The sequence below is a fragment of the Pyxicephalus adspersus genome, chromosome 5 (genome assembly GCF_032062135.1).
Source record: "Pyxicephalus adspersus chromosome 5, UCB_Pads_2.0, whole genome shotgun sequence".
Taxonomy (NCBI): Eukaryota; Metazoa; Chordata; class Amphibia; order Anura; family Pyxicephalidae; genus Pyxicephalus; species Pyxicephalus adspersus.
The window spans coordinates 22,455,259-22,480,019 of NC_092862.1; the positions used below are offsets into that span (position 1 = coordinate 22,455,259).

The following is a 24,761-nucleotide window of genomic DNA, read 5'->3' on the forward strand; positions in this document are numbered from 1 at the left end:
TAAAGAGAACAAGTTGTAGCTGCTGATCAGTGACAATGCCTGTGAAATCCTAGATGGTGTCACTGTATGCCTTTTGTCCAGGTCTGCAGCTGAGCTGACAAGTGTCTTGTATGGGGCTGGCTGCAATGAATAAGAGGTGTGGCACTGGAGATTTGCACTCACACACCCACTGGAGTAGGAAGTGATTGTATACTGGGAATTTCTCTTGCCAGCAAAGCCAGTGGCATTGTGCACCAGCTGTGATCCCTCAGGGTCTGGTGGCAGCTCTGAACAAACTGATGCCAACTTTCTATGAACTGCCAATCAGCTTGTCCCTTTGCCCCTCTCTCATTCAGGGGAAATGGACTTTAGGGGTCCAATAACTTCGCCACCTGAAAACCTAACACTTGGGGCCCCCCATGACAATAGTACGTGGATCGCCAGCCTCTGGGATGGCTCTCACAAGGTAAGTCATGTATTGGCTAAGAATTTTATTTTATGTTGTCACGTTTATAAATATTTGTAACTTTGTATCAATATTATTGTATTTTTATCACTTGATTGTATTTTTGCTTTTGTGTTTGGCTGAATGATGAGTTATAGTGCAACTAGGGAGGGCTGCACAGCTATGATACAGGTTCACTTTAAGAGCCTGTTCACATATTTGCACATCTCACATGCTGGTGTCATGACGCGTTGTTTATTCTGAATAACACCTGAACACACCTTTTCCTGCACTATAGTGAAAGAAATCCTAAATATTGAGTTGTCAGAACAGAAAGGCTGTTTTCAGACTGGTGGTAAGATTGGGGTGCAATAACCGCTGCTTTGGGGAGATGCTATATGTAGCCCAATAAAGAATGAATGGAGGTGGCGCTTGCTGGTAAATGTGCAATCCCACTATGGTACGATCTGCCAAGCAGCTGGCAAGGTGCCAGCCGCTGGTAGCCATGCCTGGTTACACACTTCCACCACAGGTCTAAACCTACCCAAAGAGAAGAAAGATCTACTAATGGGCAATACTTTTATAGACAACTAAGGTTGAATTATCGTTAATTTGAAAAGATTTCCACTTCCTGTTATGTCAACTAAGCAGGAAGTAAAAAAGAAATGTCCTCAATGGACATTTGGGTGGTAAAAAAAACCCTAAAAATCATGACTTTGTCTTTACCAAAAACATGCGGTTAGGTTAATTGGCTTCCCCCCCAAAATTGTCCTTAGACTTTCATAATGACCTATGACGATGGTAGGGACATTAGATTGTGAGCTTCTTTGGGGTGCGGCTAGCGCCATGACTATGGACTTTGTACAGCGCTGCGTAATATGTCGGCACTATATAAATACTGTGTAATAATATTATACTCATTATATATTCCAAATTATAGCAAAAGCTTTTGAATTTAGATACATTTAGGAGGACATGTGTCTGTGATGTGCGGCACCAACTGTTTTTTAAAAATTGGAACAATGGCCTGCGGAAAAAAATTCAACCCATTTCTTTTGCTTCCTGTCTTTTAAAGGACCTGAAAATCATTCTAATACTGTTTGTCCCATTAAATAGCACATTTTGGATAACAGATTTTTTGTATTTAGAGTAATATTTTGTTAATTGTAACTTATTTCCAGGCAGCTAGCTTCTTTCATGGTGGACTTTATTAGATTGGCAACCATACCTAGATATCAGGCAGCTGTGAGTCTCCAGAATATGGAAACCATTCAGCCTAGGAGCTCCTTGGAACCATGGATCCAGAGATTGCCAGGAGGATACCTAATATAAGATGAAGATAACTTTTTATTTTTGTCCACACTTTTTTCCCAGCTGGGTAGCTCTCTCTTGCTGGCACTTGTAGTTCAACTATTCAGTGACATCTTGTCCAAGTCTGCTATGTGGAGAGTTGGATTAATGAAGGAGTTTCGGATCCCACAGTGACATCGTGGTCAAGCTGTGCTTGCTCTTGTAGATCCATTCATTGTTATTTAACTCCCCTGCCCCATACATTGAACATTGTGTTGGTGTTGATGGAGTTAAGCAGGACAAAAGGCATTTTGTCAGATGGTCTGTTTATTGCTTGTGCTTTGGGCTAAATTCATTTCCATGCAGTCTGTAGGAGCATAAGAGCTCTTTGTTGTGCAGATAGGGGCCTGCCTCACACCGTGGTCAGAATCCTTTGAAGGCCTAATCTGTGTTTGTCCCTAGAATATGTAAAACTAATCGCTGACCCAGAACAAGATTTGTCTGTGCTAATAGATAAAATGTATCCAAAGCAAACCATGCTTTGTGTACCGTTTGTGTTCATGTGATGTTACATGTCAATATTTTCAACAGATAAAAAAAAGTTTGCAATGGGAAAGAGAATATGCTGAGCTACTGAAGAGATGATTACTGGGCAGGGCAGTGGCTTAGGGAAAGAACACATGGTCCGATTCTCACTTCTGATCCAATATCATGACACTATTGTACATAAAGTATCTTTTTTTGTGAAGGGGGGTGATTCCGATCAGTTGTGGACAGATCAGACTTGTTGGTAAAAGTCAATTCACGGTATGCAAGGTATATTGTCTCTATGGATGGCCAAGCACATCCATTTGGAATTCTGAACAATTCTATTTGATTAAAATATTATGTGAGCAGGCATGTTCTTTGCAAGTGATTCCCTTCTGCAATATTATAAAATTTCCGCCCTACTTTATTTTTTTACACCCACTAGTCCTCATTTTTTCAGGGCATCCCCATCTTCATCCAACCCTTTTCAGTTCCGAATCTTTGGGCTTTGGCCAGGCCAATATGCACTGGATTTTATTCATTCTTAGTAGCCCTGGGAGATGTCAGGATCAATGCCATCATGCAGATGCACATGACTAGCTCAGTGAATTTTTTAGGTAAGTATTCTGCAATATAAATTCTGTCTGCTTGCAATTTTTATTGCGGAACTGCAGTTTCTCTTTAGGAGGTTAGCACGCTTGCAGCTCTGAGGTCCTAGATTTATTTTCCATTTTCATTTTCATATTTTCCATTTTCATTGAGTTGAGTAAGACACTGACATAGAACCTTAACAATCCATGTATTATAACCATAGAAGGTCCCATTGGATTGTAAGCTGTGTCATGGTCAAGAATTTATGTTCTTTTAGTATTAAATTAAAAAAAAATGAAAAAAGAGTTGGATTTTAATCATTTTCCAAGATTTCCAAAATACAAACTGTCCGTATTGTCCTAAAGCCACCTTTCAGAGTCTGCACTATAAATTGATAGAAGGAATAAGGATTTTTACACCAGGTTGGTTGCTTCATCTTCTTCTCTTTATTTCTTTATCTGTTCCTCTGTTAGAATATCTGCTGTAGCTGTCTCCATTTACCTTGTTTGACATCTGGCACCAACCACTTGGACAGCAAGTGATATAAATCTCCCCTCGGGGGACAAAGCCCATTAGATGTTCTAAGGCTACATACACACGTGCAATACTTTTCATTGGAACCGACCGATCTTTGGATAATCGTTAACAAAAGAAGTGCACAACGGCAGGCAAACAATTCCGATGAATGAGGAATGTTGCTGGAAACGAACGTCCATCCTGGCGGATCCGCTTGGACGACGACCGTTCGCTATCTATTATGTGTATGGTCGTGTAGTGATTGTGGATTGTTCTGCTGTACATTTTCTCTGGTTCACATCATTTCCTGTATTGTTCAAATGATCGTATCTAGTGTCTGTACATTTATGGTGGATTATATTCGAAAATAATCGTTGATCTCTCGTTAGTTGTTCCTTTTCTAACGACAATTATTGCACGTGTGTACGTAACCAAACTCGTCACCATTCTACCTAAAAATATTTATTGCACTTTGTGTCCCCATAAAGACATCTCATCTCACCTAAGAATCTGTCTGACACTCATTTATTAGGATCTCACAGATCATAATATACACTTAGTAGGGGACGTTCTGCGCTGTATCCGGACAATATTTGTTGGTTAGAACCAGCCTGTTGTGTTGGTCGAATATTTCACTATTTGATTCGACAGCTATTCGATCGCATAGAGCAATATTGTTCGGGCGATCGAATGTCGAAATCGAACACCATTAAAGTCAATGAGGGAAAAATTTGGGTTATTTTTCGGGACTGTGTAGAACTGCAAGAGCAATCAGCCCTGATTGCTCTTGCAGCCCTAGCGTAACTATAGCATGTGTTCTTGGATAGAGATTCTCCATCCAAGAACACCGAAGTCCCACGGGATCCCCTGGCACTAGAGATGTAATGAGGACATGTCTCCCTGTTCATTCACCTGTAGTGCTCTGTGATTGTCTGGGGAAAGGAAATTCCTGATGACGCTTGAGCTGTCATTGTGGGATAACCTGTAAAAAAATTAAAGTTAGTTACATAAATCACACACATTCAATAAATTACTTTAACATTAAAGCCTCTTTTTTATCCCTTTTTTTACATGAATTTGCAAAGTCAAATCCCGTGTTTTTCGAGTCGGGTCTATCTGAATTGGAACAGCCATATTCAGGTTGAATATAAGCACAACCTGAATTCAAACACCAACACTACTGGCCTGTATGCACATATTTGGGTAAATGTAATGAGCACTATGTCATATTATGGTAAATCAGACACAAACTCTTTAGTGGGAATGTGTAATTCCAGGCCCTGCAGCCCTGTCCAGGATGTTCTATTCTGTTCTTACAAAAAAGGAGAAACACCTTTTGGAACATGATTTCAGAGGAGGTGTCACTGCTTGGGGTCTCTTTCACATCCACATGTGGTTTCTTCGGCCTTTTGTTTTTTTTTTTTTTTTTTTCTTTGTGCATTTTGTTTCAATTTAGCACAGGAAAATCCATTAGAACAGCAACATATATCCACAGGAGCTGTTCAGCAACAGGAAGAGATTGCATTTGAATACTAATTCCAGAATGCTGGAGGAATGTATTCATTGTCATAGGCTCACAATGTCATCACAGACACATATTTCCCAGTTATACAAATACGTAAATTGGCTGTACTGAAGTTTAGTGGGAGATGGGTAAAATATCTTTCTTTTGAAAACTATGGGAAATAGGAGCTGCCGGAGCTGACTTGTAGAGTGATGTACATACAATATTTTCTTGAATCGGTACCACTCTCTCTACTTGGAGCATTATGCCGACAACTAGGTATTAGGGAAGGGGGGCAATTTAGGAACAATGGCTGCATTGACAGTATGTTTAGCACTCATCTGACCAGTCTTTTCTCCTTAATAGGCTGGGGGGTGGGCAAGCCTGAAGCTATACAATAGTATAATAGTGGTGGTGCGTAAAAGGCTGTTATTAGTAATCCAGCAAGGCCAATCGCTAAAAAACATTCATCAATGTTAGGGGGACACCTGTACACATTCTAGATTTTGGTCTAAAGATGATCAGGAAAGATTACTTTGGGAAAATAAAACGTATATATGGACTCTTGAAAAAAAAGTGCACAGGAAATTCTCATGATTTAAGGTGCAGGGCAATGCAGGGAGAATGTGGAGCTGAGAAGAGGGGTGGCATGGAAGAAAAAGCTCACAGGAGTAAGGGATAGGGAAAGTATGTCAACTTATTCATAACTTGCAAGGGAGAACCGGGATTCCAACCTGTGACCTACCGCTGCAAAGGCCAGAATGCTAACCACCTTGCAAAGATCTCACTTTCTGTTGAGTCTACTGGTCAGGAAATGAAAGGGAATGGATGGGAAAAGCAAAGCTGCCAGCTGTTTTTTATTATTATTAATAAACAGGATTTATATAGCGCCAACATATTACGCAGCGCTGTACATTAAATATTTTACTTTTCCTTACTCTATCTCCTTTGGGCCATCTATTTTAGCCCTAAATAGATAAATGATGTTTTGTTCTATAGTATTTAGTGAAAAATCTTTGTAAATTAACAGAACTTAAAAGACTTGAATTGTATGTGCTGCCTGGGGACATATTGTTCATGTGCCATAAAACAAGGTGTGTCTGTTATATGCAAAAATGTTCCAAGAGATTATCACTGAAGAATCTCTTTTCATCTCATGTTCAATCCCAGATTGCTAGGACCTTGTGAAATTTAGGTTAGCCATGTAATAACCCCTTCTTCTGGGCTTGTTCATTAGCCTGTAAAAAATGTCTCGCAAATATGGTATAAATGTGCTAACAAGTGCATGCTAACTGCACTGCATTTTGTTTTTAAACTACATGTAGTGTGATTCGCCCTAAATGAAAAACCCTCCTGTATTCGAGTTCGTGTCTTTTTTCTTATTTATTTATTTATTTATTTATTTTTGCTATTCATCATTTATTACATATTTCCTACAGTACAGTGTAAGGGCAGATTCAGGCCTGTGATGGGAGCAAGTGATTTCCCGCGGCTCCTGGCAACTGGCATCTTACCTTGTTTATTGTTTAGGTACAGGTGATGTCCCTTCTGCCTGATCTCCATTTTTTAAATACACGGGCACTGCCATATTCTTTATTTCTGTCTTCCTGGTTCGTTCTGAAAAACCACCACCTGGATATTCGGCATGATATGTGGAACTGCACAGGCGAATTTTTTTCCAAAGGAAGCAGATAAGTATGTTTTATTGCAGAAGAGGGATTGTATGTCCGTTTCTGCAATAAAGACCAGCCTCATCACAAATTTCAAAGAGACATGTGTTCCCCTTTTCTACTTTTACTGAAACTAAGGCTACGTACACACGTGCAATAATTATCGTTGGAAACAAACAACTGACGACCGATCTTCTGATAATCGTTAACAAACAAAGTGCACAACGACTGGCCAACTACGCCGATGAATGAGGAATGTCGCTGAACACGAACGTCCGTCCCCGCGGATCTGATTGGGCGATGATCATTTGCTATCCATTGTGTGAACGGTCGTTCAGTGATCATGGATTGTTCTGCGGTACAATTTCTCTAGTATACATCACTTCCTGCATCGTTCAAACGATCGTATCTGGTGTGTCTACATCATTGGTGGATTATATTTGAACAATCGTATCGTTACAGCATGTACAGAATTGTGCATAATACAATCTTTCAAAATATGCGTGCATAATCGTTGATTGGTCGTTATTCGTTTGTTTTCTAACAATAAGTATTGCACGTGTGTACTTGGCCTAGAATTTTTCTGAATGCCTGCTTCTTCCTAAAGCTGCTGCAAAGTTAATTGACTTGCAATGCCAAAGCCTTCTGGGATACCTACGTAATGTATGAGGCTGTTCTGTTAATAATGATAGAACTGCCAATGTGGCATGACCTCAACAGCAAGGAGTACCTTAAAAGAAACCTGTACTTGGAGATACACATTGCCTACTATTCCTTCTTCTTCTGAACATGTCAGCTGTCATTCTGAAACAAGATGTGAATGAAGCTGTTGATTCCAAATTCTGCCCACCAGAGAGTCCACAGAGCATCTGACACCCTGATCTGTTGTTTCGCACCATACATTAGTGTTTCTCTATAGTCTTAAAAAATGAGGTCTTCCTTTATATTTTTCATGCAATCACTGTACCTGTCTCTGCTACTGCATAGTAACATCCATTTTCCTGGGATAACATTTATAAGCTCAATAAAAGATTATATAACCACGTTTCTCAACCAAGGTTCTGTAGAACGCTATGGTTCCTCCCGGAGGTTGCTAAGGGTTCCTTGAACAATGAGCAGATTGTAAAGCCACATACACACATGCAATAATAGTCGTTGGAAAGGATCTTTCATGATCCTTTCCAACAACTAATATTGCACGATGCATGAACATACAGCACCATTCTGCTCCATGGAGAGGGGAGGGGGAGAGCGACAGAGCGGCACCCTGCTGCACGCTCTCCCCCTTCCTTTGCATTAGGATCGTTAGTCATCCATCGTCCATAGATCCACCAGGATGGTCCTTCGGACGATGGGCGCTGTCCACACCCCAGATTCTCGCCCGATATCGTCCCTGAGCCGATTATTGGGTGGGAACCGTTGGACGTGTGTATGTAGCTTAACTCTCAGATCAATTTAGCTGATATTAATAATCTTTTTGGCTTACTATAAGGGTCACATTCTTTCCCCTGGCCAGCAATAAAAGAGGCATTCTTCCACTGCTAATGCATCGTGAGCTGTGGATATAATATTTATAGCAGGGGTTTCCTGAAGTTATTTCCAGGTTTCCCCCATGTTAAAAAGTTTGGGAAACTCTATTCTATAGCTTGACATTCTCTTGGTGCTATTGCTTTACCACAGCATTTTTACAACTATTTAATGGTTACATTCACTCCAGTGATGACTGTATAGCATTTCTCAGGCTGGGTTCTATTTATGAGACCTGGACAAAATGTCACGACCCTAAAGCTGGAAATAACAGATCAAGGACCTTGGCACATTAGTTATTATTTACCTAACATTGCTGTTCAAAAAGAAAATGAAAACTACATTTGTAATTAAATTTACATAATAAAACCTAATTGAAATTTTAGTGTTTGGGTTTAGATATACTTTATGTATGCTGCTGCATGACATTTCATTCAGAAAGTAATATTTGTAAACCAGTAAATTACATGGCTGGACCGTGATTGGTGGAAAGAAGAATCCGAGAGAATATTTCTGTGAACTTGTGTGATAGTTTAGCTTGATGTCATGTACAATGTGCTGGGTGCAACTTGTGCACACACCTCCCTTTTGTTTGCATTGCTGTTTAAACATAACATCAGAGCACCTACAGGTAAATCCCTAAGAGTAAACTGTGTGAGTGAACTCTTCTAGTCAGGCAATACTATTTAGATGTGAAATATGACATATAAATACTGTTAATAGTATTTTATCTAGACAACAGGTGAAGTTCCAAGTATTAAAAAAAGGCTGATGTTTACAGAGATCAATAACTGATCAAATACAAAAAAGTCCAGCTAGTGATTTGTCCTTTATTAAAACCGTTTAGTTTAAGAGCTGGGTTTAAGGGTTAACTTAACTTGGGGTAAAGGCAGAACTTGCTATTATTTATTTTTCTCTTACCTTTTATTTCAGAAAGCCTTGATCGATATACTTACAGCATCCAACAAATGCTGTGCAGTCTTAAAGCGGAAGTAAACTAAAAACAAAAAAATTACACTCACCTTAACTCCCACAGATCCCTTAATGGCTCTGGTCCTTCTTGATATCTGGTCCCGTGTTGTACTGGGATTCCTCTTCATGTCGATGCAGAGGAAGCACGGGGCGCCACCATCTTCTGCCTTCTCTTCCGGTCTTCTTGCTTCGTAACCCAATCTTGCACTGTGCAGGTGCGAGATTGGGTGATGCAGCCGCTGTGAAGGGGAAAAAAAAGAGAGCTGATCTCACTGTGCATGCGTAAGATTGGCCTCTCTTTCCCCTTGGAGAAAAAGATTCCCCTTCTGCACATGCCCAAGATTAGGCCCTGATCATGCACTGTGCTTGCACAATACTGGATGATGTGTTGTTCCATAGGGCCTCAAAACGTAATCAATCGGGCCCCGATCTCACTCTGCGCATGCGTGAGATTGTGTACTGCTTCATTTACTTAGTGAAAAGCCCCTGATGGGGCAGTTCCCAATCACAGAAGGAGCAGCCTGTAGCCTCCTGGAATATGGAATATAAGTATTACAGGAGGCTGCGGGTTTCCCTTACAGTTTATCGCTGTGGCAGTAATAATGGAAGTGCTTGGAAAATGTTAAAAAATACATGTAATAAAAGAGGTATTATTAAAAAAGTAAATTCAAAAACTTTTTTCAATATGTAATGATAGGTCCATTTTAACTCACTTGCCTAAAGTAAATCTGGCATCATTACCTTGTGACAATGATGTTAAACAATTATGGAGCAACATAAAAGTCAGTTCTTCTCATCTGTATAATTTATTGCAGGTCTGAGCCCCAATAAATTAAAGACATTGGATTTGTACAGCAGCCAGGCAACTAGTAATAAATAAAGGTCAGCAATGACATTCACTTCATTTATATTGAAGTGGATGAAGACATGGAATTCAGTATGTACTCACCTACAGACTAGCGCTGTGTACTTTGTTGGCCTTATTTGTGTGTAATTATTAATCACATACTTGTATTTTTCTATTTCAGAATGAAATCCTTGGCATCATTTTATCAATTGTTGGAAGTTTCCTCATAAGTATATCACTAAATCTGCAGGTAAGAAATATTGGTGGAATATCATTTTATATTTTTTATGTTTATTTTCTCAGATGGCTAAGTAACTGTTTTAAAATGAGATTTTAGTCCAGGAATCTACTGAAATACCTGGGAAAAGTAGCACTGGGAACTCCCAACATAACCATTGCTTACAGTCTATTTTGCAGAACATGTAAACTCTAACTGGATGGGTATTTTTTGCTTCTCATTGTGTTGGAACTCCTGCAGGTACAGGTGCTCTAAAAAAAATTCCTACTTGAGTTGAAATTTCGAGGCATATGTATTTTTTTTTTTTTTTTTTTTAATGAGCTGATAGTGACATTTATAGTATGACTCAACCAATCCAGAGTGCCTACTATAGCTGTCAATTACAGGTATAGTAAGCCTCAGCTAATCTGGACACTGGACGATCACAGCTCAAGGAGCCGCACATAAAGCCCACGAGCGTAATGCTACTGAAAACTGTCAATGACTGCAGACATACTACAGGGGACCAGTTAGAGACAGTGGACATTGTGCGGGAGATGGTCCAAGACTGCGTACATTGTGCTCGGAGACTGCGGACATTGTGCCGAAGATGGTGAGAGACTGCAGACAGAGGCCCTGCTTTGTTAAAGCTCTGCAAAGTTAGAGAAGATACTTTCATCAGTGAACCCGGGTGATCCAGGAAACCTGGAATGGATCTGATCCAGGATTGAAAACATTTGCTAACAAATAGCAAATGACTTTTAGGAAACCCATTCCTGGTTTGCTGGATCACCCAGCTTCACTGAATAAAGTTATCCACAATGTGCTGGAGATGGTCAGAGACTGCACACATGTTACACATTAGACTGCTAGAGATCACCGGTATTACGGCACCTTTCCATCGCATGGCCAATGATAAAGGAACAAAGGAAAAAACTTAAAGCAAGAAAAGGGATGAACAGCCTGAAAAACTATTGGAAGCTGGTCTAAAGAATATCTTTCTTTCACTGCCTTTACAAGACACATATTTCAGTCTGCAGGGGCCCTGAGGGCCGCACAGGAAGGTCCAGTCCAGTTGATATTCTGATCATGAATCAATCCGTCAAACGTCTCGAATAATTGTACACAACGGTAGAAGATTCTGGATTATTCGCATATACAATACAACTTGTGTACTTCTGATTGTTATTTACCCACACAAGTACTCTAGCCATAACGTTTCCAGGGGTATCCAAAGGCATGTCCAGTGCATTGAACATTATACATAGCCTGTCCTTCTGCAATAAAAACTTGCCTGCTGACAATTTTTTTTTTCATTCTTGGGTCTAGTTCTGCTTTAATGTGCACTGGTTACATTCCAGGCAAAATGCAAGTGATAAATAGGCCATCTCTAGCATGGAGTTGGTGTCTGGTTCTCCCAGTGCCTTAATAAATCTCCTGTGAATGGGCTATTAGGGATTCCTGATATTCCAGATATTAAATGGTTATTGTGGCGTGTCGTCATACAAATAATCGAGCAAGTCTCCAAATTTTTCTGCCCAGACTTGTCATTCTTGTTTTTTTGTTTTTTTTTAACTGATCCTCTCAAATCGTATTTGTTATTACTGCTGACCTGAGAGCACCTGTAGAAAGAACGGATAAACCTATCCATGGAAGAACAGACTTTTAGTCAAAAGTTAGTGCAAGGGGTTCAATAAACACTCAACCATGTTTTTAGGTTTTTCCAGTGCTGGTGTTGCAGAGGCTTTCAGTCTCAATTTTTATGAAGCATTATATTTTTAATATATAGGAAAAAAAAGGTGTCCTTTCTGTAAATCCCAGATAACTAACTAAATATCAGCCGTCCTTCGTGTTTTTGTTACGAGCAAACCCCTATTATTGGAATGTAATGCTAGCAAATTGTTATGCAATTGTCTCTCTGGCATTTTCGGTTGATATTATGATTGACATATACATTGATCATTTGTAAGCAGTCTGTAGCCGTACAGAACTAAAGTCCTACTGGTAGATGTAGTAAACACAGAATACAAATGCTGGAGTGTGTGTATGCCTGTTTATATATATCATATATATGTTTTGGGAAGATGTGGAAGGTTCAATATTTTACTATATGTTTATTATTTTAATGATGTGTCTCTATTGGGAAGATTTTTCCTGACAGGTAGACTGAAATTAAGAGTAAAGTTCGTCTGAGTCTAATGAGAGCAACACAACCTCATAAAAGTTCCAACTTTACCCCAGTCAGGGCAGGGCTTTGTAGAAAATACAAATGCAAAAATGCACTGGGCATCACTGTGTTCAGCACTGTTACATTTACAAGGCTGAGTCTTGAATTCCATTTAATTAGCTGTCTCTTATCTTAAGCAAACGTGATGTTTGACTGGATAAAAGTTTTTGGGGCTCATTCTGACTGTAGCATTCTAGAGCCATGTGTGTTGCTTTTGGCAGCCCATAGTGCCAATATATGTGTGGTGTGTTGCCACATATTGTGACTATGCATGGATTTCCACAATGGTCATGGTGGTGTTTTCCAAATAAAGGGGGTGTTTTTTAAAAGTAAAGCAATAACAATACATTTGGATGTTAGACTAGGATGATGGCTGCAGCATTGTTGAGTTCTGTAGTATAGAAGTGGTAGGTTTTGTATTGGCTTCCCTCTTTCCTTCAGCACAGAAGTGTGCACCTCCTCCACCTTTTCCCTGGAACACACAAACTGTGCACAGAGGCTAGACGACAGATTGTCCTTCACAAAAGGAGGTTGCAATAGGTCAATTGAATCTATCAGTCAATTGTGGGCATGTGACGGGTAGATTGTTGCCCGACCATACTTCCCTCACTGCACCACCATCACTGGTTTTCCATCATAATGTATTACTGTCTAGCCTAAAGAGAAGGGTAACATTGGAAGAGGTGTGCAGGGAACGGATAGCTTGCAGAAAGTTACAGTGTCTTGGGTGTTGGTGGTAGCTGGGAGATTTGGAGTTAGGGATGCAGGGCGTGCAATGTCATAAGTGTTGGGAGGCAGAACGGTTTAGAGTTAGGGGTAAAGAGGAGTACAGTGAAAAGGCTTGCTAGGTGACAGGGAAATGTCAGGGTGCAGTGATTTGAGGCATGAATAAAAAACAATCTACTTGGAAGCCTGTAGATAGACTTCTCATAACTAAGTGCCACCTGATTTGGTGCAGACTCTTTAACCACATTGCCTTAAGGTTAGTACAAAGGGGGTTTAGTTACCATGGAAGGGAGCTTGCAGCCCTCTAAATGCACGGACTCCGAAACGTACATGCGCAGAAAGCTGTGTGTCACTCAAAAGGGGAAGAAAGTGACGTCATGATGCCAGAACCCACCCACTCTTCCATCGCAGGTCTGAGCCTGTCTAGAGACACAACCGCCCACTTCCCTGAGCCTGTGATGTGTACTGAGCCAGTGAGATGTGGCCAGTTTGCCCCACCAAGCGGGGTCCTTCTCCTGACCCCACTGGGGGGTAAACCGCCCAAAGCTGCAGCCCACCTGTCAGAGGCCACGGTCCACTAGTGGGTTGGGAACCCCTACTCTAGGGTTATGTTATTTGAAAGCAAAGTTAGCCTGTAGGCCTGCTTTAGACCTGTTCGTTGTTGTGTGTATTACCTTAATAGTAACACAAGGCATGTGCTACTGTTATTTAGAATGGCACCCCAATTCACAAGTACTGTGGATTCCAAAAGACATGAACTTCATCAAATGCATAAGAAAATACATATCTGTTTTTTCTATTGATATGCATTTGAACCCTGGTCCTTATCATAGGATTAGGACCATCAATGGATCATGATATCAATGGAAATGATATAGCATTGTGTTATTGAAGAGGTACAGAAACCTTCCTATGCAGGAAGAAAGGGCTGCATGGGCTAGGACAGTGATAATGAGTGATTTTACCTACCCTAAAATTACCTGGTGTAATTAGTGCTGGAACAATAAAAGGGTATAAATTCATACAAATACTACAAGACAATTTTATGGCACCATTTTTAGAAGCCTGGACTGAAAAGGATGCTGTGCTGAACCCGTTATTCTCAAACAATGCGGAGCTGATTACAAATGTTCTTATGAAAGAAAATCTGGGTAGCAGTGACCAGAACATGATTTTATTTAATTTAAATTGTAAACAAGGAGCACATGCTGGAAAAATGAAAACACTTAATTTTAAGAGGTTTTCTAATGTTAAAGGCTGCTTTCCAAGACCTACTGGGAGGGAATATTGTCTTGAAAGAACACAGAACAGAAATGTAAATGTTTTACTTCGAATGCATGCAAACACATTGCAAAATATATTCCCATGAATAAAAAGTTTTAAAGGCTAAAAGTAAAGCCTTTTGTGGCTCATGCCCAATGTCAAAGCAGCCAAAAAAACGAGGAAGGCAATTAAAAATGTAAAACGAAAGACCAATTTTATTATGTATAAGAAAATACTAAAAGATGAAAAAGGGAAATCGAGCACAAAAATCTAAACTGAAACACAGGTTAGCAAACAGAGTAATACAAGTGCCTAATGTTTTAAATATATAAATAGTAAAAAAATCATGTCTTAACATGCAAGCCACTCAGAATTGGTGACATGAGAAAAAGAGAAGACAAATTTATTAAATACCTTCTTCATCGTTGTGTACACAAAGCAAAATAGTGAAGTTCAAATCCATACTGCAGAAGGTATTGCCACGGACTCAATTGAACCAATGGTTCATTGATATGAGCTTGAAACTTCGACAAGATGGCTTACACTATCAAAAGATTGTTCATCCATAAAATACAACTTGTATACTTGTTCTTGTGACTAATATTGGTATAGTTCACTGATGTGATGGTTTACACCCACATGCTATGTAAGGGCTCTATTTATAAAACAGGGAATAGGACATTCCCTTATATATTGCCTGATGGGAGTCTTCCAGGTCATTGTGTTTTAATGGCAGTAATTAATTCCCACCAGGGAATGGTTCAGGGGAATGTAAGATTCCCGTTTTTTAAATAGAGCTCTATGAGTTAATCTCTATTATTTTAAAACCATCCTCTCTAAATTTAAGAGACTTTTAAATAATGGGTTTAGTCCTAATGGATTGGCACAAGGCCTCTATTTAAAAAGGAATTAAAGTCTTTACCAAGCAACTACAGACCTGAATGTTTAAATTCTACTGTTGAAGAAATACTGGAGAGTTTAAAAAAGACTTTTGCTTTGGAAGGTCGAATAGAAGAACATGGATGATCAGCATGGATGACCGAAATACTGAAGATGACAAATAAATCTGTTATCGCTTTATGAGGAAATAATCAGAAATTTCAACAAATCAGTGGTTGTGGATATAGTATACTTACACTTTGCAAAAGCGTTTGACACAGTACGCCACACACGTGGCAAATGCACAAGCTAAGGTCTATAGGCATGGAATATTCCATGTGTAAATATGGATAGAAAACTGGCCTAAATTCAAACCTGAATACAGCACATTTTTTACATCAATCATACAGTGTGAAAAAGCACAATTGTGTACAGAATACCTATTTCATGAGCCAATATTCTTGCACACTGCACTACAGCCAATTTTCTTTTTTTAGCCCTGGTTTTAGCAGTTGGGAGAGTCAATCAAATGAGACCATCTGATAACCTGATAAACAATACATTAGCTATATGTTAATATTAGTAGATAGACTACATTTCCCAGTATTTCTGCAGTCAAAACCATTTGCCTACATTAAAGGGTATGACTTGTAATTTACATGAAGTAGATGGCTAGCAATTTCAAGACCAGATTACCGGAAACCAAAAAGCATGAGATGTAATTGGGTCTGTAAGGATAGGTACAGAGCTTCAGGAAGGTGGTGCTACACATTGGATATTTGAAAATGGAGTGTTCAGTTACAAAATTACTATTACTTTAAGAATGCCTTTTTCAATTTTGATTTAGTTGGGCCTTTTTACACTATATCCAGGAAGTGAGTGATTAACAATTCATACTGTTAATTCAGACTAAAAATCAGGTTACACATCTTGGGGTTTACCACTGGCAATCACTAGGCACCCAGGAGGGGTAACAGGCGCTAGCCAATAGGATTTTGCAACAGATAAGCGTGCTTTTTTGTTTTTCCAACTATTCTATATAGGATATTGCATATTTTGCATATTTTGTAAGTGGTTGGAGAAGTTAAAGCATCCATCACTCTATTTCTTTTTACTAATAAAGGTGGATAACCCTTTTATATAAAGTTTTCTTTTTAGTTAGTGGCACACCTCAAGTTTCAGTGTTGTGATTCTTACTTTTTAAGCTATTTTTTAAATGACTAAGAGTTTGTGAATCAAGGCATTATTTATGTACAATGCAGTGCCTGCAAACTGAAAATAGTCATTTTAAAGAGGCTTTTGTGTACATGTAGACCTGAACAAATTGTAAAAAATGTGACTATGTGGAACAAGGGTTTAATGGTAATAAATGGTAAGTTATGCATGTGGGTGTTAACAACATGCATGAATAATACATTCTAGGGAAGTGCAACTGGAGAAATTAAACAAAAGGATCTGGATGTCCTAGTAGATCACAATCCTAATATTAGCATGCAACACCAAGCCACCTTCTCTAAAGCAAGAGGTATAGACGATGGAAAACGAGAGAGAGAACATAATCCTGCCCCAGTAAAAAAAAAAAAAAACCCTCCCCCTTTAGTACTTAACTACAGATCAGCTTTAACCTCTGCATATTGAGAGGCGTCCTCACAATAAAGCTATAAAAATGTGGCATATACTTCTGGCCAGCTCATTTGATTGATTTAAAAAAACTGGAAGCTTTCATAAGCATAGAGTGTAAATAACTGCCTAATAACATTTTGTATTGACCCCAGAGACTGTTGATTCAGATAATCTCTGGTTTTACTTATTGGATCAACAAGAATTTTTTTTTTTTTTTTATCAAATTGGACTATGCTTTTTTACATTTTTTGCCTTCCTCTGGTTTAGCTGTGGGTATATTCTAAATATGCAGGTCTTCAGTGTATTTCTCATGAATTTTTTAATTGCTTGAACTTAAATCTTTTATCAAACTGGCTGATTGTAGGGGTCTTAATATTTTGATCTGCACGTCTGGCCATGTTGTGTGGACAATGAGGAACTGAGAGAGGGCTCGCTAAAATAGTTGGCATATTGAACTTTACATATGTTTAATAAACTGGTAAATATTATGCCAGAAATGCTATCCGGCATCATCAGGTGACCTAGGAAGCTGCAAAGCCTATTGATGAAATACCAGAATCATTATACTGGCTGTCTGGTATAAAAGAGGTTTGCATATCCATATGATTAGCTGAACTGAATTCCAAATCCAAAACCGTGTTCTGTATGTGTTTGAAATGAATAATTATTATATATGTGAAGTTGTGCGTTTGCAGTTCGTGAGTTCACTGTTGATAATGATGATTATTATATTTTCAGAAATACACACACTTACGATTAGCACAACAGCAAGATCCTATCCCGTATTACAGAAGCAAGCTATGGTGGTGTGGAGTCTTACTAATGGGGATTGGTGAATTGGGCAATTTTGCTGCATATGGATTTGCTCCAGCAACACTCGTTGCTCCTTTAGGATGTGTCGCAGTTATAGGTAAGCCATTTCTTGCCTGTTTTTATTTTTGCTTTTTGTACTTTTGTTCATAAAGTTGCTTCTTACTGTTGAGTAAAGGGATGTGAATAATGCTTAAATTGCTTCTAACGCTGAACTTCAGACAAACCGCTAAATAAATAGATAAAATGTACGAAATGGAGCCATTTTATCTGTCAAAGAAAGATTTATATCACACTGACGGGAGGGAAATTTATTTCTGCTATAGTTTGAGTATTGGAGATCTTCTCCCAACTCAACTCGGCTACTAGGCAGTGAAAGGAGAAGCAGCAAATGAGCTTTTCTTTTTGTTAGTCTGTTCACTCCTGCAGCACAGCTGATTGACTACTTGTGCAATATCTTTCTCCCCTAATTTGAGATATATAGCACAGAGACCGTGGGAGGCCAATATCAAATGAAATGTAGGTACTTGCGCTAGCTACATTTAAATGCATACATTTATTAATGTGATAATTAATACAGAGCTGAATTACCTATCTATTTCAAACTGTATATTTTACATTCCTTGTTTTTTTTTTTTAATTTCATTTATTCATAAAAATGTACTAAAAGTATAAAAATGTATTCAACTTTTATGTATATAGTTTGCACCCCCCATTTATTTACCACAAAATTTAACTAGTAAAGTCTACTATTTAAATAACACATTGAGTAACTTTTATGTAACATAGTATCATTTATTGCACACAGTGAAAATAAAGTTTGACATTAATAGGCCATTCATTTCCATGTTGTGACACTGAAGGAAATATATATATATATATATATATATATTTTTTATAATTATGCATGAAAAGCAAGATGTTATTTACACCTGTACATAACGTCAGGTACATTTTAGGATAATACCTTAAGGCTACGTACACACTGGCAATGGGCTGATATCAGACGGGAATCTGGCTTGTGCAAAGTGCCCGTCATCCATCGTCCGAACAACCATCCTGGCGGATCCATGGACGATGAACGATCGTAGTGCAAGTGAAGGGGAGAGAGCACAGCGGGGTGCCGCTCCTTTATTCTCCCCTCCCCATAGAGCAGAACGGTGCTGTATGCATAGCGCTCCTTCATGCATCGTGCAGTGGTTTGTCCTTGGAAAGGATCATGAAAGATTCTTTCCTACAACAATTATTGCATGTGTGTACTTAGCCTAAGAGATATATTTAAAAATAGTTTTTGGATTAGTTGGAGAAGGGGTTGAACCTCTGTGGGACATTTAATGCTGTTTCCAGGGCTGCCATGGAGGGGGGATGAGGGGTACGTCTGTACTGGACCCCGATCAAAAGAGCTTGACTTTTGCAATGCTGGAACTTTTAAATATGAGGGAGGGTGCCGCAGGATATTTACCTAGGATGGTGTCCAGAAATAGCTGATGGTGGTGCTGACTGTTTCAGCTGGAAGGACTTCCTTTCCTTTCCTATCACAAGAAGTGAAATGTCTTGAGACCCAAAAGCCATATAAATGCTTTTCAGATGATGAGGGGGCAGAACACCTAAGTCAAGTTTTTGGTAGAAATGTATCATTACTTTTTGCCTGTCATCAGGAGACCCCCCCCCAGCAAGGTCAAAGGTGTCAGCAGTAACCTGGCCAAGGACCTTACCCCTTGCTTTTTCTAACTACAAAACAAAATTTTAGTTTCTTATACCTAGATTTTAAGGCTAAATTGAATATCGTTCTGTATCAGCAAATGTCCAGGATGTCTCTAACCCTCCATTAAGTAATATCTATCCTGTCAATATGAAGTGCTTTTCTATAAACCTAAAGTGGATTCTGTTTATCTGTTAGGCCTCGAGCCTTCAGCTAGCAGGTGGCCTTAAACGTTGAATGACAGAGCCATGACATGCTGAACTGTTGTCATGGAGAGACTGATAACATAAAGGCCTCACAGACATAATTATATAAAGGAAAACAACGGTTTATCTTGCCTGTTGCTTTTATCTGTCTATTACATATGACTGATTTTGCTACCAAGGCCTGATAGTGTAATCCAGTGCAAAGAAAATGTCAGCTGGTCTCTGGGTTAAGAACAGAAAACCTCCTAACACTTATTCTATTTTCACTCATACAAACCCAAGCATTTTATTAGAATTAGAAATTAAATCAACAAAATGAATGTATTACTTTTTGTAACGCTATCATTCGCCATTTTTATTTCACTGTTCTCTTCAGGCTTCAGAAGTGTAAAGCGTACGTACGTACACACTTCCAAAGGTTCTCGCCCGATAATCGACTCAGGGCCGATATGGGACAAGAATCTGGCATGTGTACAGCAGCCGTCGTCCATCGTCCGAATGACCGTCCTGGTGGATCCACGGACAATGGACAACTAACAATCCTAATGCAAGGGAAGAGGGAGAGCGCGCAGTGGGGTGCCACTCCGTCGTTCTCCTCCCCCCCCCCATCCATAGAGCAGAACGATGCTGTATGTATAGCACTCGTTAATGCATCGTTCAATGCTTAGTCATTGGAAAGGATCATGAAAGATCGTTTCCAACGACTATAATTGCACGTGTGTACGCAGCTTAATGCGTGCTGTTGTTCATCTGCATGTGCAAATAAACCTACATATATTATCATGTTCTAGTATTGTAGTCTAAGTTGTAGGCATTGTTGGGTGGTTTTGTGGAGATGTCAGGGGTAAGTATTTTCCCTGTTATTGCCCCCATAGCCACACACCATAATCAACTGCTGGGTAAAATTAAAGATGCAGGCCAGTGACAGGCCAGGAAGGATGATCAGAATACTATTAGCATAATCCTTCTCATGTATCTTATAGAACTTGCGTACAATTTAACAGCAATTAAATGTACAGGAGAGAAGTTATGGGACTGGTGAACCAGGACATTGAGCAGGCATTGTTGTTTGACCCCCAGGAAAGGAAATATAGCTCATGGTGCTTCTATATAGTCACTTTTGAAGTAGATATCTCAGCCATCACAAATTGATTATGGAAGAAGCCATGGAGCAAACAGGTCCAGTAAGACCAATATACTGCGTGGAGATTAGCTTTTGTTGGATCAGTTCATTTTATTGGAGATGGACCATTGAACCATTTAGGTGTAAAATACTGTAGATACAGCATTGTATGTAGAACGTAAAGGCAAAAATGGTCTGTACCAGATTGGATAAAGTCACCTGTTTGGAGACAGTAGGAAGGTATATATTTACTAAAAAGCACCAATATATTATGCAGAGCTATACATTAAATTGGGCTTTCAACTGACAAATACAAACTGACACCGGGAGAGAACCCTAACTAACAGAGCTTACAATCTAATAGGTGGGGGAGTGTAGTACACAATAGAAGGAAGCAGTTTGTTGTTTTGTCCAGGACTCCAGGCAAATAGCAACATTAACTGCTGATATACATTTTATATTCACCGGTTTTATCTTCCCAATGATTTGTACTTTTACTCTCGGGCCAGGTGCTATATATAAAGTCCAGGATTTGCTGCACCAAATAATTTATACCCATATAAGCAAAAATTACACACATATATATCATGTGTGCCAAGACCATAGATATTTCATTTGCATAATTTTAACACAGCAAGCCCTCACTGATCTTTGTAGCTGTCAGTACTGTGGAGTCCTTTAACAAAAACAAAATAGTTAACTCTCTTTTTGTTAAAGGCTGACTGAGTAGTAAATGCCTTAAGTTATACTTACCTTTGAGCCCTCTGGTGCTTGGAATCCCCTCCTTGCTGTTCCTACCAGTTTGTGTTGGAGGATTACTCCGTTAAGTAATGAGCTCCTCATTTCTGCAGTTAGTAGTAACAGCAATAATAACTTGTGACCAGATGACAATCAAATTTCTGAAATGCAGTAAAACTATTGATATATATCTTGAAACCATTTTAGCATAGTTTGATCTAAATTTAGAAAAATTATTTTTTTTAACATAAAGGTCGATGTCTCATGTTTTAATGTGTCTTTTCACAGTGATATATTCTTTATAATAATTTATTGTTAGTATGTATTTCCAGGCAGAAATAAGTGTTTTAAAGAGCAATACATTCAAAGGTGATGTTTGCGTTAGAAGGAAATTTTCTGCGTGTGTTCCTTTTTATTTGTTGTAGATTCTCCTTCCTATACCTGGGTGCTCAGGCATTAAGATCTCACCAATATAATCCCAAAGAGATGGAGTAAATTGATAGATGGTTTAACTTTCCAGCATCTTTTATATTAGAGTTAGTTTGTAATGTAAGATTTTTTTTTTATAAATGTCTTTTTGTTTTTATGCAGGAAGTGCAGTAATCTCAGTTCTGTTCTTAAAGGAATCTTTGAGGGCCTCTGATGTAATAGGTAAGAGATATAAAATTAAAATCTGTTAATTTATTTTCTAATCTAACATCCACATTTACTTTATGTAAACAACCTGTAACCATACCCTTCCCCAAACGTCCCTCTACACTCACAATACAGAGCAATGAGGAGTCACCATCTGAGTTGTCCCCGGAGAATATCATCCCACCAGAACCTTTTTTCCTGTCTTTGGTGAGAGTTTCTTTTATTACCTATGGCAGCCATTCTCAACCATGGTTTCCATGGACCTCCAGGGGTTGTGATGATGGATTTCATATTTCATGGTGTCTGTACAGTTCTGGAACCAACACCTCCTGGTAGACCCAGCTACCAGAACCTATAAAAGGAGGTATACTAGCCACCACTGTAAATGGGGGGTTATTACCACTGGCCACCAAATTAGTAGTAATTAAAAAAAAATGATTTTAGCAGCAGTTTTCTGAGACCTGATCGTTTTTTGATTGATCCTTAGTGGTAACAATATTGAGAAATGTTTCCCTGTAGTATTGAAGAACAGTTTAAAATAAACATTTAAGCTGTTTGTTTGTAGAGGTATTTTATGTTTTTCTTTCATACAGGAACTGCTGTTAATGGCTTTCTTTGGCAATCTTTCAGAACAATGAATAATGAGTGTATTGCTAGGACTTGGCCTTGCTTAATATGTGTGGCCATTTGTGGAGAATAGGCAGTGCTCTTTTTTTTTTCTCCTTCTATCTATTCTTGCTTTCAAACTATAATTTGAGCCCCATTGATCTGAATGAAGGAAAAAAGAAGCACCATCTGCCTATTCCTAGAGTTTTTTTGTCTGGCATTTTATATTATGCTGTTAATGAATGTTTTAAAAAATGTTGTTTCTGTGACTAAAGAGCCGGTGTTTCACTGTGACAACAAAGCACTGCCAGTATAGTATTTTCTTTTCTCTAGTATTTATGTTTTGGTCTTTTTTTTATTTTTAAACCATTTTGCTAGTATAATAATTATTAATTTGGTTGCATTGCATCTTGACTGAATATTGCGCCCACAAAGTGCTATGTAATTGTGTAATTTCATCTAATATAATAGGTTTAACTCTGTAAGTCCTGCTTTGTAGGTTGTCAATTAACAGCCTGATAATTTGATGGGTACAGCATGTAGCATTGGAACATTTGCTAGGCATCTTTCGCCCACTAATTAGATTTAAAGACTAACCATCTTTGAGAATTTTATATTTTCTTGAAATCCCATTAAAAATTGTGATGGATCCTTTAAATAGTTAATCTAAAACCCAAACCTAGTTTTTTTTTAAAAAATCAACTAAATGTTTTATTCTCTAAAAGTTATTATTATTATTATTATTATTATTAATAATTTTTATAACATATTATGGGGCTGTACATTAATTAGGGGTTGCAAATTACAGACAGAGTTACAAACAATGACATCGAAGGAGAGGACCATGCCCAAAAGAGCTTACAATCTAATGATTTTACTTGTTCCTCCATCCTAATTGCATTGTCCTTAAAATAAATCCTTTACCCATCGGTCTTCTAGCTATAGTACGTACATGATCTCTAAATACATTGGGATAGATATGTATTCATTTGGATAAAAAAGATTTGAATGGATGGCATTCATCATCTCTATTTTGCTTTAGATGTGACAATAATTTGGTAGTTCTAAACTTGCAAACTCTTGTGTATTAGGTTGTATATGTTAAGTAATTATTGAAGTAATTAGAAGAAAAGTGGACTGGATTACCACATAAATGCCTAATTTGTTTTTATACCCTGTTGTACTTGAGTAAGTTGGACAGTATGGTAACTCTGAATAGCTATTTTTGGAAAAACATCTGACACCCTTCAAGGTTACCTAGAAAAAAATATTCTTTTGGTTCTGCAGGTGAAATTTTGGTATCCGCAGTTACTCCTGCTGCAAGGGTTTAGTATTCAATATAGCTAATATAGTTAAAATCGAGAGGAGGTAGGTCTTCTAGTAGAAATAAACCCATGATACTCTCCTGTCCCTGTTCCCTCGCAGGGTGCCACTATCTTCTTTCCTCTTGTAGGAGATCTTCGGCTATCTTGATTGGCTGGGCTGATATGATATAACTTTTGCGCAAACGCCCGGGAGTTCATTTATTCCTGGCATGCACTGCTCCACTTTTTCGGCAAATACCCAGAATGCTCAGGCAGGTAGGAGGAATTATTCCCGAAGAAACATCACTTGTCCCTTTCTGCAATAATGACTGGCCTGATCATGGATTCTTAAAAATGGAACTTAATTTGCTTTTTATTAAGTATCAGTAGTGTACTGGTACTTATTAATGGAGCAGATATTGGTACTCTATGGAGCAGAACTTCTTCACATCCATTACATTCCTTCATCGTCCATTATCTGTGGATCTGCCAAGACAGTCATTCACACGTTGAGCACTGTACACATGCAAGACTCTCGTCCGACATCAGCCCTGAGCCGATTATCGGACGAGAAGCATTGCACATGTGTACCTAGCCTTACAGTTACATGCATCAACTCTTGAGACCTAATAGATCTTGGAGATTTAAATGCTCCTGAAACCACTTCCCTTTGCTCTGGATTTTAATGCAATTTTGTTTTTAAAGCTTACTATTGTGCAAGGATTCAAGGGGGTGGTTTGTTCTTATTGTTACTTGTAACAACCACTAACATATACTGTACCTCATATGTTGCTCTATGCATTTTAACAGAAAAGAATATAATTTGACTTCG

At 38.6% G+C, this 24,761-nt stretch overlaps 1 protein-coding gene across 1 annotated transcript in view; it reads left to right on the forward strand.

Annotated features, from left to right (window-relative positions):
• Positions 1–203: 203 nt before the first annotated feature.
• NIPAL2 (NIPA like domain containing 2) overlaps positions 204–24,761 on the forward strand; it is a 59,415-nt gene continuing 34,857 nt past the window's right edge. Inside the window, exons 1-4 of the mRNA XM_072410857.1 lie at positions 204–445; positions 10,051–10,119; positions 17,543–17,714; positions 21,975–22,034. Of these exons, the coding sequence (XP_072266958.1) occupies positions 341–445; positions 10,051–10,119; positions 17,543–17,714; positions 21,975–22,034 (406 nt within the window). The 5' untranslated portion in view covers positions 204–340. The remainder of the gene's footprint in view (positions 446–10,050; positions 10,120–17,542; positions 17,715–21,974; positions 22,035–24,761) is intronic.